Here is a 23,272-nt window from a genome sequence, read left to right as displayed (position 1 = left end):
TTAAACAATTGCTCGCCTCGTTTTTCCGACCATGTTCATGGTATTCGAAGATGCGCATATAAATATCCGCGAGAAGATTCAAAGTTGACTTTAGTTGGTGTATGGAAGTTCTCCTCTAAATGGAATTATTTTCATTTCTCAACAGATGATCTTTGCAGGTATGAGTGACGTCCAATGCATTACATCACTGAATACCTAACGATTACATATTGAATAGTCAAAGTCCGAGGTGAAACTTGAGGCACATTTACACACCGAAATTACATACATCGTTTGCATTTCCATGTTAGGAATTCAGTATTCATCTTTTTCCGACGCGTTGACTAGTGTAGGATTACATTGAAATCAAATGATAAACGAGTATTTACTTCTGGTCTTGGTCTCGGTAATATAACCCTGGTACCTAATTATGGTATAAATTACAGACTTACCGGTGAGAGCGTAATTTCAATGACATGCAGTGTCGTTAGAAGAAAAGCTTAAATCGGCATAGGTATGTTCAAAGTTCAAGATGGAGAACTTTTAGCCGATGCTTAATTAAACCTGTTCAACTTCAGGCAGCTACTAGCTTAAATTTTATTGCTCTTATTTCATGCCTGTATCCTGTGTTCCTCTCTACGCTGATCAGTAATTCACACTATCGATTGTATCGATCCGACAGACGGATGTTCCCGACCTGTCGAGTGTCGTTCAATGGCCTGAGATCGGAGGGCCGGTACGCAGTGCTGATGGACATTGTGCCCGTGGACAACAAGAGGTACCGATACGCCTACCACAGGAGCTCGTGGCTAGTCGCCGGGAAGGCAGATCCGCCGGCACCGGCCCGCCTCTACCTTCACCCCGACTCGCCCTTCACCGGAGAGCAGCTGCGCAAGCAGGTCGTCTCCTTCGAGAAGGTGAAGTTGACCAACAACGAGAATGATGAGCAGGGCCAGGTAAGCAATCATTCACGCTTCGCGTTACTTCTTTCACTTTACATCAGCATCCGCTAGCACTGAAACGTCTTACTATAGGCGTATCAGAATAACCGGAGAACAATTTTCTCTGACGATGAATGGAGTTACAGTGCGCTGCAAAATTTAATACCATATTTTTTAATCGTCTTTTATTTTACACTATTAGTCATCAAAGAAGAGGAGATGCGATGTGTTTTCATCACTACGAAATTGAAAAGTCCGGTTTTTGCTAGACCTCCATGTTTTTAGGCATTTTAAGGAAATGTTGGATGAACTTTTTGACCAGCATCTTTCGAGAACGTCTCAATCGATACGGTTCTTCCGAACTTAAAATTCACTAAATTTTTTGCAGAATTGGTCACGCCATTTCTGAGGTTTTTGCCGCAATGAACAAACCTTTAACGCATGTCTGCTCTTCGCAGTATTTTTTTATTCGCCTTTCATATGACCAGACTTTTCGTTTCCTAAATCGTACATTTTGTAACTGCATTTAGCGCCAGTGCGAATTACAACTGACTCGATTCAAGATAATTATGCATGACACATGGTATCATGTATACAGATAGTTGTCGATCTGTAATCCGTGCTACTTTCCCAAATTACGAACGAGATATCGTCGAGAAGCGAGGTGCTGTTTCTTTTATAAGTCACGCTTCAGCATATCAACTTTGTTCAGTCATGAATAAACTCTTTACCTGGCACTATATTAGCTGCCCGCCACTTCGTCCGATCGATCCGCAGGCGAGCTGGTGAAATGTAGGAATATATATCCACGTCACAATGTACGCAAATACAGGGACCACAGAAACGCGATGTGTGCGTGCACACCTATTTCGCCACTTGATTCTATTAGGAAACCAGGCTGCCAGTATATCCGTCGCGTACAAGTCTTTCTGCCACTCCGTTCAATTACAGAAGCTCGTACCTTACGCCAGACACTTTGTGTTCGAGCCACAGACGTAGCCGGAGGTCGTTAATACAGATTTCACCATAATATACAGACAGGCTTTTCCGTATCATGCGAAATGGCGCTCGAAGAAACTCAACGAAATTTTATCTCCCTTTTGACGCGTGACTTCCAATACTGCTCCACGTGGAAGTAAATGGAATTGATCGAGAAAGGGTTCGTTTCAAAATACTAGATTAAATCATACTTACAATTAGTTCAAACCATCGCTGAGAATCAGGCGAAATGAAATATTATTTTATCTTTGCATGTGTTAGAGACATCTTGACTCTATACTTGAGGTCTGTTTTGTGTGTGATGTGTTTTGGGGAATAGTGTGAGGTTGGATTTATGATACAAGCTCCGAAGAATGTATCGTCATGTCGATTGGGGTGAATTCACATTGCAGTAGTTGGTTATCAACTTAAAAATTTCCAGCCCTGAGAGGGTGTATGAAAAGTCATCTTTTGACATTCAATTCGGATATTCACAGAGACTGTATGAACCACTTGCCGTGGTTTCTGCTCGGTACACCATTTAAAGATAAAGTTTGATCCACTTACCATGTAGCACTTGAAAGACACAAATACTGTGTTCAAAGTAATAGTACCATTGAATTGATAAAGCTACTTAGACTTCAGCTACCGCAGTTTTACCTCAAGTCGCATTACTGCCTGTAAGATGTCAAGCCTTCTCAGGTGTTATCTCATCTCGTCTTTAGTGAGGCGTCGCGGATAAAGTCTCTGCGCGTAAAGCAGCTACTTGACATGGTGTAGTTATCCAAACGGTATTTAAGACCGCGACGAGGTTTAGGAAGCGTTGGATACATTCGCTCCGTGAGTGGAGGTTGAGACGAGACTCCCTTTCCTCGTAGCTGTTACACACACACTTGACAACGGTCAGGGGTAACGATGACTTCGTATAGGCTAATAAATTGTTCGAATGTTTGCCCGGACCTTTTGTCATGATGATTACGGGCAGTAGCCTACGCCCGCGCTCTTTACCCGCTGGGTAGTCTAGCCCTCTTCCCTTCCATTGACGTCGTATGCACAAGCACACGAACACCGTCCTTCCTTCTTCAACGAGAATAGCTCACCCACACCCACCTCCTTCGTGGCGTTTTGCTGCAGGCTGTCTGCGAGTGTGCAAGTGGAATAGGCCTCTCACTTCGTCTTTCTCGCTCCTTCTACAGCTTACGTCTGTCTTCCACCAACGCTGCACACGAACCATCGTCGTCCGGACGCCAGTCAACTCGACGACTCGGAACTCAGGACTCAAGTGGTAGGGAACATTCCTTGGCTACGGGCACTATTTCATCGTTTCGTATGACGCGATATTATAAGACCCCCGCCTGTGACTGCTCGGTCTACAGGGTGGTCCAAAAGCGGCGCTCCGAACATTCGCCGTCTGATATGCATTTTCGATCCAACTAACGTTATTGTCTTATCACTCTTCTCTGGATATTTTTCACCTCTTTTCTTCTGTCATTTTCAACCAACGTGGACATCCCTGGGATCACTTTTAACTACGGCGAACCTCTTACGTATGCTGGGCAAATGTTGTTAGTATAGTATGTGTACAGGGTGCTTCCAGGTGAAAATTTTACTCTCTGATTACCAGGTGATACGTAATTGTCGATTTTTCCTGTTCGACCGATGTATTCAGCAAATCGTATTTTACACTTTTTTCTCTGTCTGTAATGATGAAATCTCTTCAAATTCCGAGAAATTATGACAAGATTTACTATCGCTAATACTGTGTAATCGTTAAGAAAAAACTGGAACATTGGCGGAAACAATATAATTATATACTCGTAGCTGATTTTCATTCGCTTTAAGGTTATGGCATACTACTCTAGAGCTGAACCCTGCGTCCCTCGTATTTTTTAAATCAATTTCCTAAACTTTTCTTCCTTCCACGATCTATAGCAATCTTTTTCGAAACAAAATTCATAATTTAAATATCCTGAAACAGTGAATGCAAGTACACTAGAAAAACGTTATGTTGTTCAGGTTATGTAAATGGATGAGAAAGAAACATGATAACAATGATACTTTGACTTGTAATGTGGTTTTTGTAATTGCTTTATTAGTACATCGATGCGATTGGTCTAGAATTGAATCAGGAATCAGTTTTCATCCAAACCATAGGTGGAAGGAAATGTTGATGTTTACTGTTGCACGATAGTTGTCGAGCATTTAAAAATCGGTGGTAGGACTCAACAAGGAACTATTCAATTTGAAAGAAAAAACACCTTTTGCGCCCTCCTGTACAATTAGCCGCGCCTCCAGCACGCGGAGTTGTTTTACACGACTGGCGTCATGTAGCGACTTTGTATAGCTAATGTCACGGAGGTGAATTTCACCCGGAGGCTCCACAGGGGCGCATGACTGTATCCTACCAACGAATGTCAGTTGACGTAGGTATAATTATTTCACGATAAACGTGATCTTAAATCTTTCACATGACTTTCCAAGTCATGATCGAGCACCTGAAACATATGTCAGTTATTCAAGAAATTTGCGTGATTATTGTTTCTTACTATTTAATAACATACAGGTGATAGTTTGTACATCAATTGCTCCGTTCCAAAGTATCATGGCAATCATGGAGACTGATTCGGTCGCTTGTCATAAACATGAATGGAAAGATGTTTACAAAAGTCTTGCTTTGGGTTTTTGATTGAGATCATATTCTACGATAAGTGCAGACCTGCACATTAATAGGTCTGCTCTGAACACAGCGACTTGCTCATCACGTCTCTCGGTTCCTTTCTTTCCTCCTTGTTCTTGGAATAAAGCGCACGCGAAAGTTCAAGTACTCATATTGCTATGTTCAGAGAATAACCATTAATTTGCAGGTATGCACATGCATAGTTTATGCCGCCCCGAGTCTACAAAACATCATCCATACAAAAATTTGCATCCTCAGTAAACGGTGATCAAAAAAGCGGAAAAAATGCATCAGTTTCTTCAAGGCATCATCCACAATGCATAACAGCCTGCACTCTTGGAATTACTAAGACGTTATCCCAATGATGTTCGGAAGTAATTTGAAGTAGACACGCGATGGGGTTACAGTAGTCATTGCCGTATACGTTTACGTCCAATCATGCTCAATATTGCGCAGGGATGCAACACACATTTATGCATGTGTGACATTCTGAGGAAACTGAACACCCAAATTCACATGTTTCATGTCATTAAACTGAGAAGTGTTTATTTTTTTCGTCTCACAATGAAATTGGATTTCGGAACTAAGTAGTTAAACACGATCGACAAGAAACAGTTGCATTCTTATACTATTTATTAGTGAATAGTGATTATAATTGGTGCAAACGCAGAATTCAGCGCAGTAGTACTATTCATGGTCACTAATTAATCCATGCACTATCAAAATTGTATTTTATTATAGAACTAAATGACACAGTAAGTAAGTCGTTGTCGGCCTATCTCAAAATTCAACATAACCTCAATATCAACCTCAATGCACTTCATTGGATACAAGGGTGTGAAATAAAAAAAAAAAAAAAACTGAAATTGATCGAAGAATCAAATTAGTCGAACAAGTTGAACAGTTTCTCTATATTATCATGTTATGTCTATTATACACCGTGCAGGATACAAAATAGTGGAAAGTAAACGAATCATGTATAATAAGGTGTGTGTATGCACACGATGATAAGCAGCTGTCCTGTAGCTTCTTGGAGACAGGAATTTGTTCATCAACTACCGCAGTAATTTTACTTCAATCTCAATTTAACGTTATACGGGCTACAGTCACACGTGTCGAAGATATAATGTAGGTACATAAAGTAGCCGAACATATAACATAAATGTATAAATGAAAGAAAAAAAGAGGAGAAATGTTAACGTTCATTTCTTACCAAAGTTATATCTTTCGATTTCCTGGCCTCCACGCCTTATCTGATCTTCAATGCGTTATAAACTCAAATGTACGCTCCGTATTTATTACAACCTATATCCAACGTGTCCGCATGAGACTGTTCAACAGTCTGACACTTTGACCACAGTTGTGTTTGTATGTACATACATATGTATGTATACATATATCCTTTATATAGAGAGAGAGGCTCTGCACACAGAGATGAAGTAAAATGTGATAGAGGACGAGGAAAAAGGAAAAAGGAAAAGGGCGGGAGGAAGGGAGGTTAAGAAAAAGAGAGAGAGAGCGAAGGATATCCTCGTGTCCACCGGGCCACCTGCAGCCGTTAGGTGGGTTTCAACAGTTGCGAGGACGCAGCCGCCTCCATATTTCATATTAGCTATAATATAAGTCTGATTCCACCCTGCCCCTCGCCCCTCTACGGTCATGCATGTAGTAGGTACTCGTATGCATGCACACGGTTAGACGATCGGACAGACGTATGCTAACGACGTAGCCTACCTGCCGGGCTGTCCGGTCAGCGCTTATCACGTGCTCAATAAACTACGTAATTATCAAACCAAGTGGCACAAGTCCTTTTTATACATTTCGTACACCTTTACGGTGGGTTCTTTGACTGGTACGGCGATGACTTGAGGTTAGAATTCTAAGTGCTTACGCGCTCGCGTGCATCCGTTTCTCCGTTTGTTTTTATTGTGAATTTTATTTTATTCGAAACCAGCTCCTCGTAAACATCGTACCCAGTTCACTTCTCGCGTGCAAAAAGCAAATAATTATTCTCTGTTTTAAACGCAGTGTTTTATAATTATACGCACGTATGCAAGAAGCCAGAGCGCCTATATAACGTAACTGAAATGTGAATTCGAAATTTACTAATATGTTGGACCGTCTGAATCAGAACTAACGAAAACTAAAAACAACGGAACAAGCATAAAATCTCCAGTAATGTTATTTGCGCCGATGATGGTCAACATGGTTCAAACAACATCCCTACTGTGTAATAAAATGCTTCAAAATGATTCAACTGTAGCCTTTTTTTTCACCTGATTTCAATATTTCGGGCTTATTCCACTCCAGAGATCGTCTGGAAAATCTTTTTACAACTAGCTATCTCTAGATTGGATAAGAACGGATAGGTATAACTGTGGCGGCAAAGATGTTCGTCGACAGTTGCATTTACGCGGTTATAAATGATTGAAGAATGGGAGTCATTGTCACATAATTCGTATATAATCGAACTCGCATTTTATTTCGGACCGAAAACAAGTTAGTCGGATGGTTAATGAATATTACTGTGCTTATAACATTGCTGAAGATTTTCTAACGGGATTTTTCTCTTTTCCGAAATTTTGATTCCGACGGTCCGGGTGATTCATCCTTAAACTGTTTTGAGCACGGAGCCGCGTGACTGATTGAAGAATATATTTACGAGAATCGATCGTATTTAAGTTTATAAAACATTGGTTCGATGTAAAATTTTTGTGATATTATCGATCGATAAATCATACGAAACGATGATAGACTAATTTGTAAGCGCTAACCTAGAATCTCGTCTTACGGTAAAACAAATAGATTAAAAATTTGTACGATGTTTATTTAGCTTCAACTGGCCTTAACGCGCTTGCTAGCAATAGCACAACCATTTTGCAAAAAGTTTCAAATCAATTCAAAGTTCCGAGAAAATATCAGACTAATTCTCGTTCGTACTCTTGAATCTGTCACATGACTCCGTATATATACTCAAAACACTTCAAGCTTACCTTACATGAAACAACTTCGGAAAACAGTTTAGCTCTCACTCATCATTTTACCTCATGAGTATGAGGTTATGAAACGCGATTGGTCCTAGCGTGGCCGACTGTCCCGTGACTGAAAAATAAAGAAAGTCTCGGCGTCCGCTGCGGGGGGCTAATCGCTACACGCGTAGGATACTCTTTGACTAATCGTGTCGCGTATGATACCGGTTCACGACGCGGCTCGATCTCTCGCTCGGCGGGCACAGCTTTCGTATATCCATTCTGCCATATCTATCCAATCTACATTCTACTTGCTCCGTGCTTCATGCCCGACTAGATATCGCGCGATATCTTCTTGGGAGTTCTACGTATCCTTTAGTCTCGACGATGAACAATGAATCCCATCATTTTATAGGCACTCATTATTCATACGGTTTTCAGTCGGTTGGGGGGATTCCTGCCTTACCGACGAATCCTACAACGCGTATTTTACGTCTTCTTCTGCTCCTCGATGACAGAATTATTGAAAAATTTTCTCAAATTATACGTTTCACGATTGGTTCTTGTTGGGTTGCTAAGAAAAAAAATTGTAACCTTGAATCTTGAAATAGATTTATAACAGTGTTCTGATTAATTTTCCAAACTTTTAGTCACCACAAAAGCAAGATTATAAGCTCTATCGTTTCTCATATTTAACAGATTTCAGCACTCAGGAGGACAGAAAAGTATAAAATACGATTTTCAGTGATCGTCAATAAAACAGAAAACTTTAATGTCTTCTTAAATTTGAGCACACAAAGCGGAAGGAAGGAGAATTTTATTTCTCGCTTTATATAATTGCAAGTCAAGTTACTCGAACAAATTTCCTTTACGTAGGTGTGATTTATGATAAAACAAAATATTGGCAATTCGTAATAAAATTTAAGCCACTGTGTTCGACTTGTATGTTTTTATTTTGCAGATTATCCTGAACTCTATGCACCGATACCAGCCAAGAATACACTTGGTTCGATGTCGTTCGCCGGAGGACAACAGCCCGATTACGGACCTTCAGCATGAAGAACACAAGACTTTCATCTTTCCGGAAGCCATTTTTACTGCGGTTACGGCATACCAGAATCAGCTGGTACGCATTCTTAAGCTTATTACATTTTACATGCAAAAAAGAGATGATGATTTTTAACAATTGCATCGATTTATGTTTTATCGAACTTCTTTTATCCAACGCAACTCGCATTCGTTTCAATGTCCAAGGTTTACATATCTGTTTTTCTTTCAGATAACCAAGTTGAAAATTGACAGCAATCCGTTCGCTAAGGGTTTTCGCGATTCATCTCGGCTGACGGATTTTGATCGGTGAGTAACATTTTTTTTGTCTCTTATGTACTTATATCTACAGATTAATATTTTTTACTCAGGTAAAACAATTTGAATTAAATAAATTAACGGCGATTATGAATGTACAGTAATAAATACACATAAATCACTTGTAATTATGGCTAGCATTGCTCCCGAAGTCGTCAGGACGCATTATCGATTGCATTATAATTCACCTTCGTGCGAAATGACGTATAAAAGCTAGGAAATCGATACATGTTAATAGAAATATTTCGCTGTATTCAGGTTGTAAGATTTAGGTCTAACGATTCGGGAAGTATTTCATATTATAGATATTCGGAACACTTGAAAAGCAACAAATCAAGGTTGTCTCCGTATTCCTCAATTTTGAATAATATCTGTACTTAATTATGACTAAAAAATAATTAAAAGGCACAGGTATAGGAATTTTAACAAAGTAATGTGTTTGAGAATAAGAAATGTCTAGATACAGTTCCATAATTCAGATTAAAATTTCTTCAAATTCCGGAAACACTTCTTTCAGAATTTGTGAACCCTCTTAATCGAATCTAGAAGCGAAGGTAGGCATTAAATGCGATCCCTTTTTCCTTCCCTTTCTCAGTCTCAACACCTGCCCTGCACACAAGCTATACTTATCTCCGTGTAATTTGGAAGTGAGCTTCGATCGAGCGTCAAAATATTTTACCAACGACAAAGCGTCGATGTTCTGAAACGCCATTGTACGTCTTTCTACAGGTACACTCGGCAGGTATATTCTAGGCGGAATGCGTGCAAAAGGTGTTAGTCTATAAATTCACCAGCCATACTGTGGCCCCTCAGGAAACTCACACCCAGGATAAACTACTAGCAGCATTTTAAGTTCCATTCTTCTGAGTCGAGCACTGCACCGACGCGCACCCCGAAACTAGAAGATTGTAGATTACTAGCGACAGATGAGATCGGTAGGTTGGAAGAGGCGACAAGCGAATTACCGTCACGCCTAAAGGACGAGGGAATCCGCTCGATTTTTTAGGCATCATTGACCGTCAGATAGAACTCAACTGCTGGGTGCTGGGGTTATTTTTTTGGAAAATGATTCCGGGATTTTGGTATCGTCTTCTTTGTCGCAAATATTTTATTCTGTCAGGATCCGACGACCATGTATGCGTTTTATTGTTAGGATGTTCTTTCGTTCAATGCTGATTTTGAATACAATATGGACAGTCTGGGATTTGGAACAGTAAGATGCATCAAAATTATCGACACATACCCACTGATTTTCAAAAACGCTACAATCGATTTACGTTTAGATTCTGTGGATGTCATTTCTCAGGAGAAGTCGTTGACAAGATGTTTGTATGAATACTTGAAAAGTTATAGCTGGGAAACTCAGAAGTTTTTTATCCTGGTGAAATTGATTCTTGAATGCCTGAGGATTCAATTATAGAGAAAAGAAATTGTGGGACGAAAAGTGGTTCGGTTCTAAATAGACAAAAATAGCCAAAAACGGTCAAATGTTTGTTCTAGATTTCTTCTTCGGACTCCTGAGGGTTCAAATAGTCTGATAAGTCACCTGCAAATCGATTCTGAGACTAAAAGTCCTCGACGCCAAAAATTCTGGAAAATACTAACGATGAGACTTAATCGCTTCAGAACTTTATCGCCTCTAGACGAAAGTTGAGAAATTGCGCGTAGTCTCAAGTCCTTGCAATCAACGGCTACATTTATATCGGAAATATAGAAAAATTTTGCCACATTTCCACAGCTTTTGATCCTACGATATTCTCTAAGTCTTTTCAAAGTTTCTCAGGCTCCAACTAGTCGGAAAAGGTCCTTTTATTTCGCATTTTCCTCAATTAACATCAATTCTACTAACATTGGGCGTTGGTGGTCTAATAGTGACATCAATTTGGATTGTCCAATTTCTAAAATTTCATTTACAGAAAAGACAACAAGAAATTAGAAAATTTATCTGCCTTTTTGTATCCAATACTGTACAGTTTTTCATTCATCAAAATCAGCCAATACCTGAGGTAGGAAAACATTTAACAAGTATCGAAATCTTCGTTTCCGATCTTCGAATGTAGCGTCTTGGATATTTTACACCCGCGGTAACAGTGAAACCACCATTTGCTATACGAGATATATGCATGAATATTTCCGTAACGCGAATCCAGTAGAGGTTTGGGACGTTTGTCGAGCAGCGGGTGAAAAGTTGGAGTATTCGACAAACGGAAAACTAGCTGCCCCGATATCAATTCACGGTTTTTTCCGAAAAGCAAATTCTGCTTGCTTCAATATCGACTGCGGCAGTTTTAGTTAACTGTTCTCAAAAATACCAATCGCAAATTTTTTTGTTTGTTAAAGCAGGCCAACAAACTTCTACCGGTGAAAGAGTGAAAAAATTTATTAGAGAGATTTTTGCATGCATCACACTTCACAATTTGACAAGTTGAAAAAACTGTTCTTCAAAGTGAAAAATTTTAGTTGACGATACTATTTGCCATTATTTTTGTCCCTTTTTTATTCTTCTGTAATGTAAATTTGCCGTTTTATTTATGTTGCATGTGATAAAAATCTCTGACATTGCTCAATACGACTGCATGAGGTTTGATTTATTGTGAAGATGATTTATCGAGAATAGTTCAAATAAACACATTTTACAAGATTACCGTTGAAAAAAACTAAGTAATTATAAATACAGACACTGAAATAGTCAGATGTGCCGCGTCGAGTCTAACTGCTATAAGTTAATGTCATATTCTTGTAACGTGCGGATCTATTAGCTATACTTGTACACTGTATAGGTTACGAGTATAATATATAATGCATATGAAGGACTTGCGTGACAAAACATATACTTTATGAGCCCTATTTTTTTTTGCAAAAATAGTTTCTTTTTTTTTGCCTAAATGCTATTAACAAATTAACGCGTGAATGGACCTGTCAAAGCAGATGCTTCACAAAAATGTAGGAATAATCCTCAAGGTTCGTAAGTTAAGGGGACACATAAGTGAAATTTCGATTTTTCGATGGACTTAAAATTTTAATCATTAATGAATTATCGTAAAATTTACAATTATTCTCATATATATGTATTTGGATCGATTGTACTCAGTAAGTTCCTAGATATTGATTTGAATGACCAATGACGTGAAAAATCAGAGTACTTGAAAAAACTTCTTACGTCACACTTTTGTCCACAAAAATTTTAAATAATTATATAGCTGTTCTGGTTGTGATAAAATAAAAGTTGGCATCCAATTTGCAATCTAATAATTATCTACATCAATTTATGCGACTCATTTGGCATTTACAATGTTCAGATAAACTTCGAATTAAATAAGTTTGATGACTAAGAGAAATTTAATTTTTGAAACAATGTTAATATTGTATTTAAAAATGTTCATAAACTGTCTTTTTATCATTTCAACTTTTTTTGGAATTAAGTGACATAATTTTGAGTGCTCATCATCAGATTAGAGATTAAATGCCAATTTTTTTACGGAATAATTAAAATATTCCTGTCATACGTTGTAGCTGCCCGAACATAAGCTTGAAGTACGGAGTTGTAAAAAGCGTTTTAAACATTGCAATACTTGTGTTTCCATGAATAAATGTATATTTTGAACAGCTTTGAATTAACATTTAATCCACCATTATTCATATACTTCACTGATCATATATTGTTTTTCCGTATTTCAAGGCTTCAATGAAGTACTATTAAAACTCTAGTCCAACTGTGTAAATAGTTTCCTAATAAAGCTTGACTCGGCATGTTTTGGCATCGATCTTTTTTTAAGAATTTTTTTTTCTTCTACCAAGTCAAGACTCAAGTTTTTCCTAAGCACTGATAATCGCATTTTTTAATTTTTGTTCCCGCGGTTCAATTCCCTTCGCCAAGTGCTTCGAGTCCAAAAAGGATTTTTCCTGTAATCTTTCATGAAATACGCTGTTGATTCATGACAATTTTTTTTCAAATTCATACTAATACCGCCAATTTTACCTAGTGACTAACTAATTACTGTCCGACTATCAATTTACAAAAAAACCGCCTGTAATTTTTCGTAAGAAAAAACGAAAGAAGGTTTGGCATTCAGTAATATGCATAGAATGTTTGACGTGATGCGACGAAATAAAATCTTAAGCGCAGTTTTTTTCTCTCTAGATCGACAGCACTTTGTGTAAGAAGAAGTTTATTTCTTTTACAGACTCAAAATTCTATTCTTATTTTCGAAATTCCCTGAGGCTCCCCTGACTTTTCCCTACTGTGAGATATTTCCCGAACTTTCCCGGTTTTCCCTGCACGTACGAACACTGTATAGGTATAAGTAGAAATGCAAACGTTCTTTCGCAGTCCTGTAGAAAAGTTCGTTTTGCTCGAGGTCCCTGGTGAAAATGATTTTCATGGATTTCATCAAAACTTTTAGGGAAATTGAGAAATTTCGTAAACTTTTTTTTACAAATAATGGTTTACGTACAAAATTCTAAGTAGGTATTACTTATACTTATACTTATACTTATATATAAAAATTTGTATTTATTTTTTTTTTTAGTAAAAAAATCTACAAGGTACTACAATTTTTAACGAAAATTAACAATTCTTTATAAAAAAAACTATGTATATTAACAATTATTTACGAATTCATACAAAATGTTCCAATTTCTGTAAAAATTCGTAGTACTATGAATTTTCACCAGGGGTGTATTATAGGGAATTTTGTCGCGTAGGTACCCCTTGACGGACGTATGCCGCGGTCGCAATAGCACATAGAATAGAAATCCGGCTGCAGAGCCGATAATGCGGAAGGGCCATCGAGCATGCGCGCGGCGGCACCGGCTTAATGAGAGAGCGGGCCGTTCACCGCAACAGAGCGCGAGCACCCGCCCACTTCACGCCGGCGCTGATAGATAGATGGCCCTGGGGGTTTCTGCTTCTCTCGCTCATTGGGTTCTTCGCTCTCTCTGGCCGTTTCCCTTTTTCCCTCGGCGATCGAGCGAGCGAGCGAGCGCAGCGCAACGCAGCGCAACGCGCCTTGTCCTTCCCGATGGCCCGGGGGACGCCAGGGTGGCGACCGGGCGAGAGGCCGGGAGAGCAGGGAGGGTAAGGCATTCATCTATATTAGCTCCGAGAGCGGGCGGCCTGTCATTACCGCCGCCGCGCTGCCCCCACCCGGCACGCCAGCGTCCCGACGCGTTGGCCCATTAGCGGCCTGCTGCATTACCGAGAGGGAGAAACCTCGAGGTGCAGCCTGGCGGCTGCGGCTGCGGCACGATGAGCCCGGCACCCAGCAGCAATGCAGAGCTAATAACTGCCGTTTAAAACGCAAAAACAACGCCGCCCGAATCGATCTTCAGTGCTGTTCTCTGAGTCGGGTTCGATCCCCCGAGAAACAGAGGGAAAGAGAGAGAGAGAGAGAGGGAGAGAAAAAGGATCCTCCTCTCGTCTCTTCTCCTCTACCTGACTACGTTATAGGTTACGTTGCACCGTCGCAATCTGATTGTAAGGAAACCGCAAACTCGAGTGCGCATGCGCCAAACAAGTCGATTCCAAGCGTTGATTGGACCTAACTGCGCTTGTATTGTCGTCTGTTTGGCAGGTTCGCCAACTTGGTAAGACTCGCAAGCGATTCGGGTCGTGCTGGATCAACTTTGAAACTGATGCGCAATAAGAAGTTGGTATTGTCATACTATTCGGGAAGAAATAGTGATTATTGTTGCTAATATTGTTTGTTTCAACTATCTGATTCTGAGTGATTTGATTATATTAATTGATTGGACCATTTAGTATAATCTTAGTCTCTCGCATTCAGATTATCATCTGCTTGTTAGGTTCGTTAACTTCACTTAATGCGCGCAATTACCGTTTAGGGTCATGCTTACGATGAGTCGAGATATTCTGACTGGTTCTGTCGACCTGCGAAGAAATTCAGTTTTGCAACTAATTAATAGATCGAGCAAATGCGCAGGAAAAATGTGAATCGTGATACTGTTGATTATAAATAGTGATTATCGATCAAAATATCGGTTAAGTCTCTTGTTAAGTAGATTGTAGCGCAACATTCGTTATCACCTTATACTTGCTTCTACTCATTCAAAATGCATCTACCAATAAACAAATTTGTTCAATTCTATTGCTATTGTTCAGCAATAATCAATAATTGTAGATCAATAAAATTCATTACATACGCCCTTAATCTGTTCCGTTTCAAAATAACATTCTCTTTCGAAATTGAGTAGATCAGTGAATAACCCAGCTTTCCTTATAATTTAAAATAACCTCAAACACTTAGAATGTTTTTAAAATTCAAGCTGGGATCTAACTGGACAAAGTTGAACAGCTTGCTTTAGCGTTCTAAAATAATATTGAGCACTCTGACGTGCAGTTTCCTGAAATTCTCACGGTACGTGAACGTCTATTGGCGACGTTTGAAGTTCCGAACTATTAAAATTTTCGTCCACTGATATAACAGACTTTTTAAGGCAATAACCATTTTCCAAAAATTTGAACAAGAATAAGAAAATTTGCTGCTGTTCTGAAAAACGATTACTTAAAAAAAAAAACTTACGTTCATCTGTATGATTATCTAAACAAAGATTTGACAGTAACGCTAGAAGCTGGTATTGAATTAGTGTCAACTCCTGAAAATGGTTTGCGATCAGTGACTACACCCCTTCTATAATAGTAATAACCGATGAAATAAATTTTGCATGATTTCGTGGATGCTTGTAAATTTTATCGACGGAAATTTTTTGTCCAGAACTCCCAGTTTTTAAACGGTATACATATAGCAGTGCCAAAAAGTCATTAAAGCTACCATTTTATGAACAAGAACGGAAAAAGTCGACGCAGTGCAACGCTGACGTCGTCAGTGTCGGCGGGACGAAGGCGTTAGGGTCATTATCGCGGATCATTACCTAGCAGACCCTACCGTGCGACGTTGGACGATGGGCCATAGCGACTGGCAACCATAGACATACCGCTTCTTCCTCTTTTTCACCTACCCACCTACCCACCTTCCACTACACTCGCGTGCTTCGTTCACACCCCGATCCTCCTCATTGTCAGAGGAACCCTACCAACGTGCATTTCTCTGGGATGCACGTACATACCTACTTCATGCTCGTACACCACTACCCACTTCTTCGTGCTCTCGGCGCGGTCGGCGGCAGCCGTCTAAATTACAGGCTCGACCGTATTTTGTTGTTTTGTTGTTTTTCAACGCGCCGAAAGGAAATGAGCGAGCGAGCGAGCGAGCGCGTCACGCCAACCCAAACCCGCTAATTTCTATTCATATTTTATGGCTATTAATTTCTTCGCTGTTATACCTTACCTGTTTCTCCACCACCGCCTTAACCCTCTTCTTTCTCTCTCTTTGTCTCTTTCTTTTACTCACTAGGTATCTTCACCTTAAAGCCACTTCAATTTTTCTATGCTCAGGATGGCACTTCCGATACAGTTCGTTCTCGTTCCCTTTGTTCAGCTAATGAACCTCTAATTATAAATTGCCTTAGAAGAAGAGTATTGCACCACTGTAGATCATGGATTCTGCGCAAACTCCTAGAATTGTTTCTTTGACCTAATACATGAAGTTTTTGATATGTAATTTCATCTCGTAGACCTCACTTCTCTTTGGGAACAATTGATAATATCAGAAATTTGACGAGTCAAATGTTGTGACAAATAAAATCTGCCAAGTAGATAGAATCACGCATCAGAAGCTCCATATTTTGAGTCTAAGAAACACCCTTAGAACTTTCAACAAAACCCATGATCCGGAGGTCTGATACTTGAATCTACTTGTTAGTATCACAATGTTGACCAGATCTATGACCACTGTTTAAAGTTCCAAATCCAATCATTGTTCAAATTCAGGTAATGTACTTGAACTTAGTGTATAAAAATATTCTTTCAGAATATACAAGAAACTTTTCAGGTGTACGGACCCTCAATCTTTATTATACGTAATTTTGTAATTGACCAGCGATGTTCTACGGCTTTAGCGAGGCGTTTCACTCTTCCGTATTCTGCAGTCTTGGCGTGGTTCCATTTGATATTTATCCGATGGAAATAGGACCGTCGAGAGTCCTCATGGTACAGAATCCTTTTTAACCATGGTTCTACAAAATTCTACGTTGCGACCTTAGTCATTCTTCCCATAGATGAATGCCTCATTTGCTAATCAAATATGAAAATGCAAATTTCTCTCTGTATCTCGATGACCGTCAAATCAAGTTTTTCACCTTCTTTTCGCCATTCATGGCGCTTATTTGCGACTCTTTTCTTGTAAGCTGACGTTTTAAAGTTCGTATTTTTAGACCACCCTTGTCTACTTGTGTGCGGTTTGAGTAGCCGCTTCGAGGAGTGATGGTGTAGAGTGAGGGAAGAGGAGGAGAGTCATTCGATAGACTACCTTTGACCATCAACGGGTGTAACCTATCATTATCCTACCACTTACCTAACGCTTGTATCAGGCAGTGGAATAACCCGGCTTCGCTGTTCGGTGGAATTCAGCTTATTGTCCGTCCTAGCCACGAGATTATCAAATAATAATTCCTCTGTTCTCAAACGTCTAAAATACTTCAAGATATCGTGTGCTCTCGAGTAAAATATATCGAGAATATATTCCCTGTCGTCTGATTGGTGTATTTATATATATATATATATATATACATGACTATATATATATTACACACACGTACACGCATTTAATATATATATATATATTGTGTATATATATATATACATATATATCCAGTGCCCCGAGCATACCGCGCTGAATTATTCAAAGGTGTATCATGGGATGCGGACGATCACACGCTACGCACTCAGTAGTTATACCTATAGGCGAACCTTTGAATAATGCCCGGCAGTGTACACCTTGTCCTTTTAGAGAAAAGTGAATTAGAACTGGGAAGTCGGCAGAAAATTGACGTTGTCCTTGTGACAGTCTGCAAAAACTGTACACCCAACTGTAGTGTAATCGGATTTTTGTTTACTGGATAGGTTCGTTGCGTTGATAAAACGGGAATGCATTTCAGGTTATATGTTGGATTGAGATAGGTGGCTGATTGGTTTTTAAGAAAATTTAATTATGGAACTCATACGCAAGAATTTATTAAATCGTAATACTATCGTTAAAGAAATATTGATTATTGCTATTGTGTGTGTGTGTTTTTTTTTTCATAACCAAGGATAGCTTTTTTGAAATAGAAGGATAACATTGTGAAGTAAGTTCCTTTTCCTCACGCCTCACGCCTCATCTTTCATCTTTACTCCGGCTGTAAATCACAACACTCAGTGATTAGTTTCCCCGACGAGAATTCTTAAACAGTCCCTGCGGGCAAAAATACTCCGAAGACTGGTTGAGCCTTCTCACCTGACGTCTACCAGGGATCTTGCAAACTTGATATTGAGCAGTTTCCTAGTTTATTGTTAGTCCTTGCTTAGGAGCAGACTTACGAGTTTATCCGTTATTTCTTTGAGAACCACTAAGGTACTGTAAGAGGCTGTGAAAGCGAAGGAATATTCAATAAAACTCACGGTAACACGAATAGTGCTTTTGACCTATAGATACGGTAAAAATTTATGTAAAAAATTGAGTGTTGCATGCTTCATACACGTTCTCCGGTACAAAAATAATAACTCTCATTGAAATAAGACACGAACAAGCTTTAAAGACCGGAAGATTGGCGCTTAGGTGTTGGGCAACGATGAAATGAAACTGGAAGCAATCACGTGCTTGGTTGCGTTAGATACTTTTTACGCCCAGATACTCGATTACAGTGTGAAAGCCGAACTGCACGATTGTGCATTGCATGTATTTGTAAAAACTACCAGGAACTGCACATCATGTGCACGGAAAACAATTCCCAGTCGTAGCCACTGTATGAACTCCAGACGCGAATAAAAAGGTATGAAATGACCTAGAAATGACGGTGATTTTCAGTATTAACTTAAGTATTAAAGTTTTAGACATAGTAGAATTGGAAAAGATCTGTGCCTGATCCATTTGCTGTTGATTGAATACAACAGCATCAACAGTACTCAATAATACTCCCATAAATATCATACATTTCGACTTGATCGTCCCCTGCGAACAACGTCCTTGAACGAACCCCCAACTAATCCTCAAATATATTTATCTTTTACTATAATCGAAAAACGTGGTTTATCGCAAATCCGAATAAAAATCTGGTCTGTGGGTATAAGATGAAAATTTAGCATGTATTATTATTATTTTTTTATTTTTTTTTTAAATACATTTCGTGTAGTATAATACTCTAGTTTACACATGTTAATACACCCATGAAACCGTGTCAAGATTAGTGTCGTGGTTCCCAGAAAATGTAGTCTTAACAATATATAGTAACTTCAGTACTTGCCACATTTTTTACTTATTCATTCACACGTTATTTAGAAAAAATATATTTTCTAATAATAGATTTTTTGGTAACTATAAAACAATGAGATTTTTCTCAATGCGTAAAAAAATCAGTCATTCTCCTCGGATACAGATAGGCGAGTGCAAATAGTGGTTCGATAGAGTTTGGGTCTTGACAGCGATATTTTACGACACTGAGAAGAATGAATGGAAGCGGACGCTGCCGTGTGTGGTCCAGCACGTCCGGGCAGTCCGAGCACGCTGACGATTAGCTTCAGGGCCTTAATCCCTCTGGCCTGCGTCGGCTGGGTCCTGGTGCACTATACCTCTGGCGGTATGCATACCCTTGGCTCGGTATGCATGCCCGTGCACAAGGTGTCGTGTTACTCGCTAAGCAGTGTAGAAGGGTCGGAAGGGGCTGAGGAACGAGACAAAAAACAAACGCCATCGTCCTTCTTGTGCAGTCACCACGCGTGCACATATGCAGAGTCCATTGTTCTACTTTTGCATGGACCGCCATATTCGCACGATGTCGAGCCAGATCGAAAGACATTGAGTTCATACGCAAATCAGTTTTTTTTTTTTTTAGACTCGAAGGTTCTCACACTGCTGTAGAATGGCTTCGACGATGATAGTGAATGCAAGATATACTCTTCTTGCGTAGGCGATACTTCCTAGTTCACGTGACAGAGGTTTCTAGCCGTTGGCTTTTGAGGCCCATTATCCCGCTGCGCGGAAGGGATATTTGCAAGGTTCGGAAAAGAGAAAGCGTGGTGAACAATGTGGGATGGTCTCCGTGGGTGCCAGTTTTAAATGGATAAGGGTGAAAAACATGGTCAAGACCACCAGAGCGCGACCCAAAATATTCTGTCGGATGTACTGCAGATCATTTATCAACATTTCATGTTTCAAAATTTCTTGGAACTCCACCAAGAAGCGCAAAATATAAGCTCTGTCTTTGGAATATTGTAAATACCTTCACAGCTTATTGGATGTTATCCCGATATCCGCTCAATGATATTTTTTTTAATTCATAACTAGGATAACCTTAATTCGTGCTTCGCTACTGGAGCTTCTTGACAACTCTTCTCAATTTTTTACTGCGCCGTCTGTCATAAATGATATATTCTGTGTGTGTGTGTGTGGAATGACGAACTGCACACTTCAATTACTTCGAATAAGACTAGCGACTGTGCCGCCATTACGCGTTGAGTCAGTCGATCCAACATTTCGTTTTTCATGCAATTAACTAGGGTAGCAGAAGAAATAATCATACAGATTAATTATTATCGTGTCAGTTGAACACAGTAATTTCATAGTCCGACACACTTATATGATTTGACAAGTTCTAACAACTAATTCTAGTAACTATTAATCAAGGCTTTCCCCTTATCAAAGTATATACATATATATATATATATATATATATATATATATATATATATATATATTTTATATTGCAGCTACTCGGAACTTTTTCTCACTGTGCGATGATCCTCGGTCACGTTAGGTTAAATAATACTAGATTAGATTAGGTTAGAATAGATTAGGTCAAGTTTTTTCAATATGTAGATACTAGCTTCGATGTCGTTTTAATATGAATATCGCTTAACTATCGAGTGTAATTCGGTTAGAGAATGTAACGTTAGCTTCGGTTATATTGCTTCACGTTGGTTTAGCTTGGGAATCAAGACTCACGACCATTTTATTTCATGATGCTTTCAGAGATCCGATGGAGCTGATGGAACAACAGTTGGTGCGATGCGGCGTGCCGCCGCTTCGGCTTTACGAGCACCTCGCCATGTCGTCCTCGGGGCTAGGAGGAGGCGTCCAACACGACGGAAACGGACAACACGGCGGAGCGCACCCTCTGGCACCTTGGCTTCCTCCCGCCTCCGCCCTTGTCTACGGAGGGGTAGCGCAGGCTCACGGACGGGGGGGAATTCCCTCTCCGTTCGCGACACACTTCGCGGCGTTTCCTACCCCCACCACGACGAGCCTCCCGTGGCCCATGCTGCCCCGACGACCCTCGCCCTCCTCGACGGCGACGGGGATGAGGTACGCTCCGTATCCACCCTCGGCATCGACTCCGCCACCGCTACGTCCGCCACGCCCAGCCACCCCCAATTAGCCCCGGAACTCCGCTTATTCTCTTCGCCCCTGGCGCCCAACCCCCGTGTATAGCCTCTAAGTATATACTGTCTAGTTGTATAATAGTGGTAGATAAATATTCGTCGGCGATGCTCGAGGGGATCACGGGATTTCCGGTTTCTTGGGAAAATTCAGTAAATCGTGTTTCCTGTTTTTTCATTGCAAATCAAATAAAATCTCTTCCAACGATTTTTGCTTGCACACGCGGTGACCATCGAAAATGAATGAATTCAGATACCGAACAACAAAATACAGAAATGTGTACACAATGATGTGTTCGTCAAGCAAATCTACGGTCACAAGTGCAATCATGAACCTAATAATTTTTCAAAGTTGAAAAGTATGTTTCATTTGTCGCTAGGAGTAGGAAAGAAATTTCAGAATATAATTTGTTGAATTTGCTTTGAAACTCGAACGTCCGACATCCCCTTGAACTGCGTACCCCGAGGAGCCAAAGAAAAAACCTACAAGACAGCGAGCGAGAGAGAAAGAGAGAGAATGTGTGCCAGTATAGCGTTATAGCATGTGTACAGAGTTGAAAATATCATCATTCGATAATAAGAAACAAAAACCTGGAGGTGTAAAAGAAATGCTGCACGAGCCAGATGGTATTTGCCGTGTTTTCAATTCTCCGATAATAATAATAACAACGTCAACAGCTTTCAGATACAGCGCCCGCGTATTTTCGCGTGTCGATTGGTATTTCCCACGGAGTTTAAATTCTCTTCACCAAGAGTACTCGTAAGAGTGAACGATAACCGACTAGTTTCTTGCCTTTGAACACGCACGAGTAAATTCGCGCGAATTGAATCTTTATTTCTAAAATTCAGCCGACTCTAAAATCATATCTTAATTACTCTTGCCACCGGTTCGTTCGCCGCAAAATATCACTTGAAGGCTATACCTTACCGACAGTCATCGTTTAGCCGAAACAAAATTCGAAGTGGCTCAAGAGCGGCCATGTTGATGTAGCGCTATCTGTTGAGTTTTAAATATCTGTACGTATACTGGGAAATTATCCTCAAACGGCATAATCATTCATACCAACGTTGCGGCGTTAGGTGAATCCGCAATTACAGATAATTGCCTCTCATTTGTTCGAAGATTGCGATCGTCGATGCTTCGAAGTTAATTACATATCAATTTGAAATTGTGATAGAAACGTAGTAGAAATTCGAAACTCAGTCAAAGAATTTAGCTATAACTTATCCACGGCACATTAGCTTATTGCTGTTCTCTAATTGGTGCCAAATAAACTAAGTTAGATCAGTCCGACAGAATCTGAATGTTCAAATTTTTCTCTAACATCTTCATTTCAATAAAATAATAATATAAATGAAAACTGAATGTTTCAGTGCCATTTCAGGATAATTTCTCGGAGTGTACGCTGTTGTAGAGCCTAGCATAAAATAATCACACAGAAATTATGATTAGATTTTTATAATTAACTGTGTGCGATATATATAGGTATATATATCATATATATATTTATAATAGTTTTAAAAATATGAGTATGTGTACATATACTATATGAGTGCATGTATATAATTTAGACTTGTTCGCCAATCGAAAGGTGGACGAATGTGTCAGTGAGTTAACGTGTACACGTATGTGTAATATTGAAATAGTTGTATCATACCATAATAGTATTAACTCGACCTTGTCAAAGGCGGTGGAAATTTGTAAATATAATAAATATAGATATCCGACTGTAGCGCATCTATAGATTTAATTCCGTACTTTAACTGTATAGACGTAGTGAAAAGTGAATGATCTTTCAATAAACCGTGATGGTCGCATAACTCGACGCTGAATCCTTCATCTAAAGTACCTCCTCTGATCCTTTATTCCCCC

General features: G+C 39.6%; 1 protein-coding gene across 1 annotated transcript in view; it reads left to right on the top strand.

The window, feature by feature from the left end:
• Positions 1–21,584, top strand: part of LOC124404496 (T-box transcription factor TBX20-like) — a 32,777-nt gene extending 11,193 nt beyond the window's left edge. The window contains exons 3-6 of the mRNA XM_046878663.1: positions 662–935; positions 8,506–8,670; positions 8,824–8,900; positions 20,993–21,584. Coding sequence (XP_046734619.1) covers positions 662–935; positions 8,506–8,670; positions 8,824–8,900; positions 20,993–21,398 — 922 coding nt within the window. The 3' untranslated portion in view covers positions 21,399–21,584. The remainder of the gene's footprint in view (positions 1–661; positions 936–8,505; positions 8,671–8,823; positions 8,901–20,992) is intronic.
• The last annotated feature ends 1,688 nt before the right edge of the window (positions 21,585–23,272 follow it).

Source organism: Diprion similis, chromosome 3 (genome assembly GCF_021155765.1).
Source record: "Diprion similis isolate iyDipSimi1 chromosome 3, iyDipSimi1.1, whole genome shotgun sequence".
NCBI classification, from domain to species: domain Eukaryota; kingdom Metazoa; phylum Arthropoda; class Insecta; order Hymenoptera; family Diprionidae; genus Diprion; species Diprion similis.
This window is presented reverse-complemented; position numbering and strand designations above follow the sequence as displayed.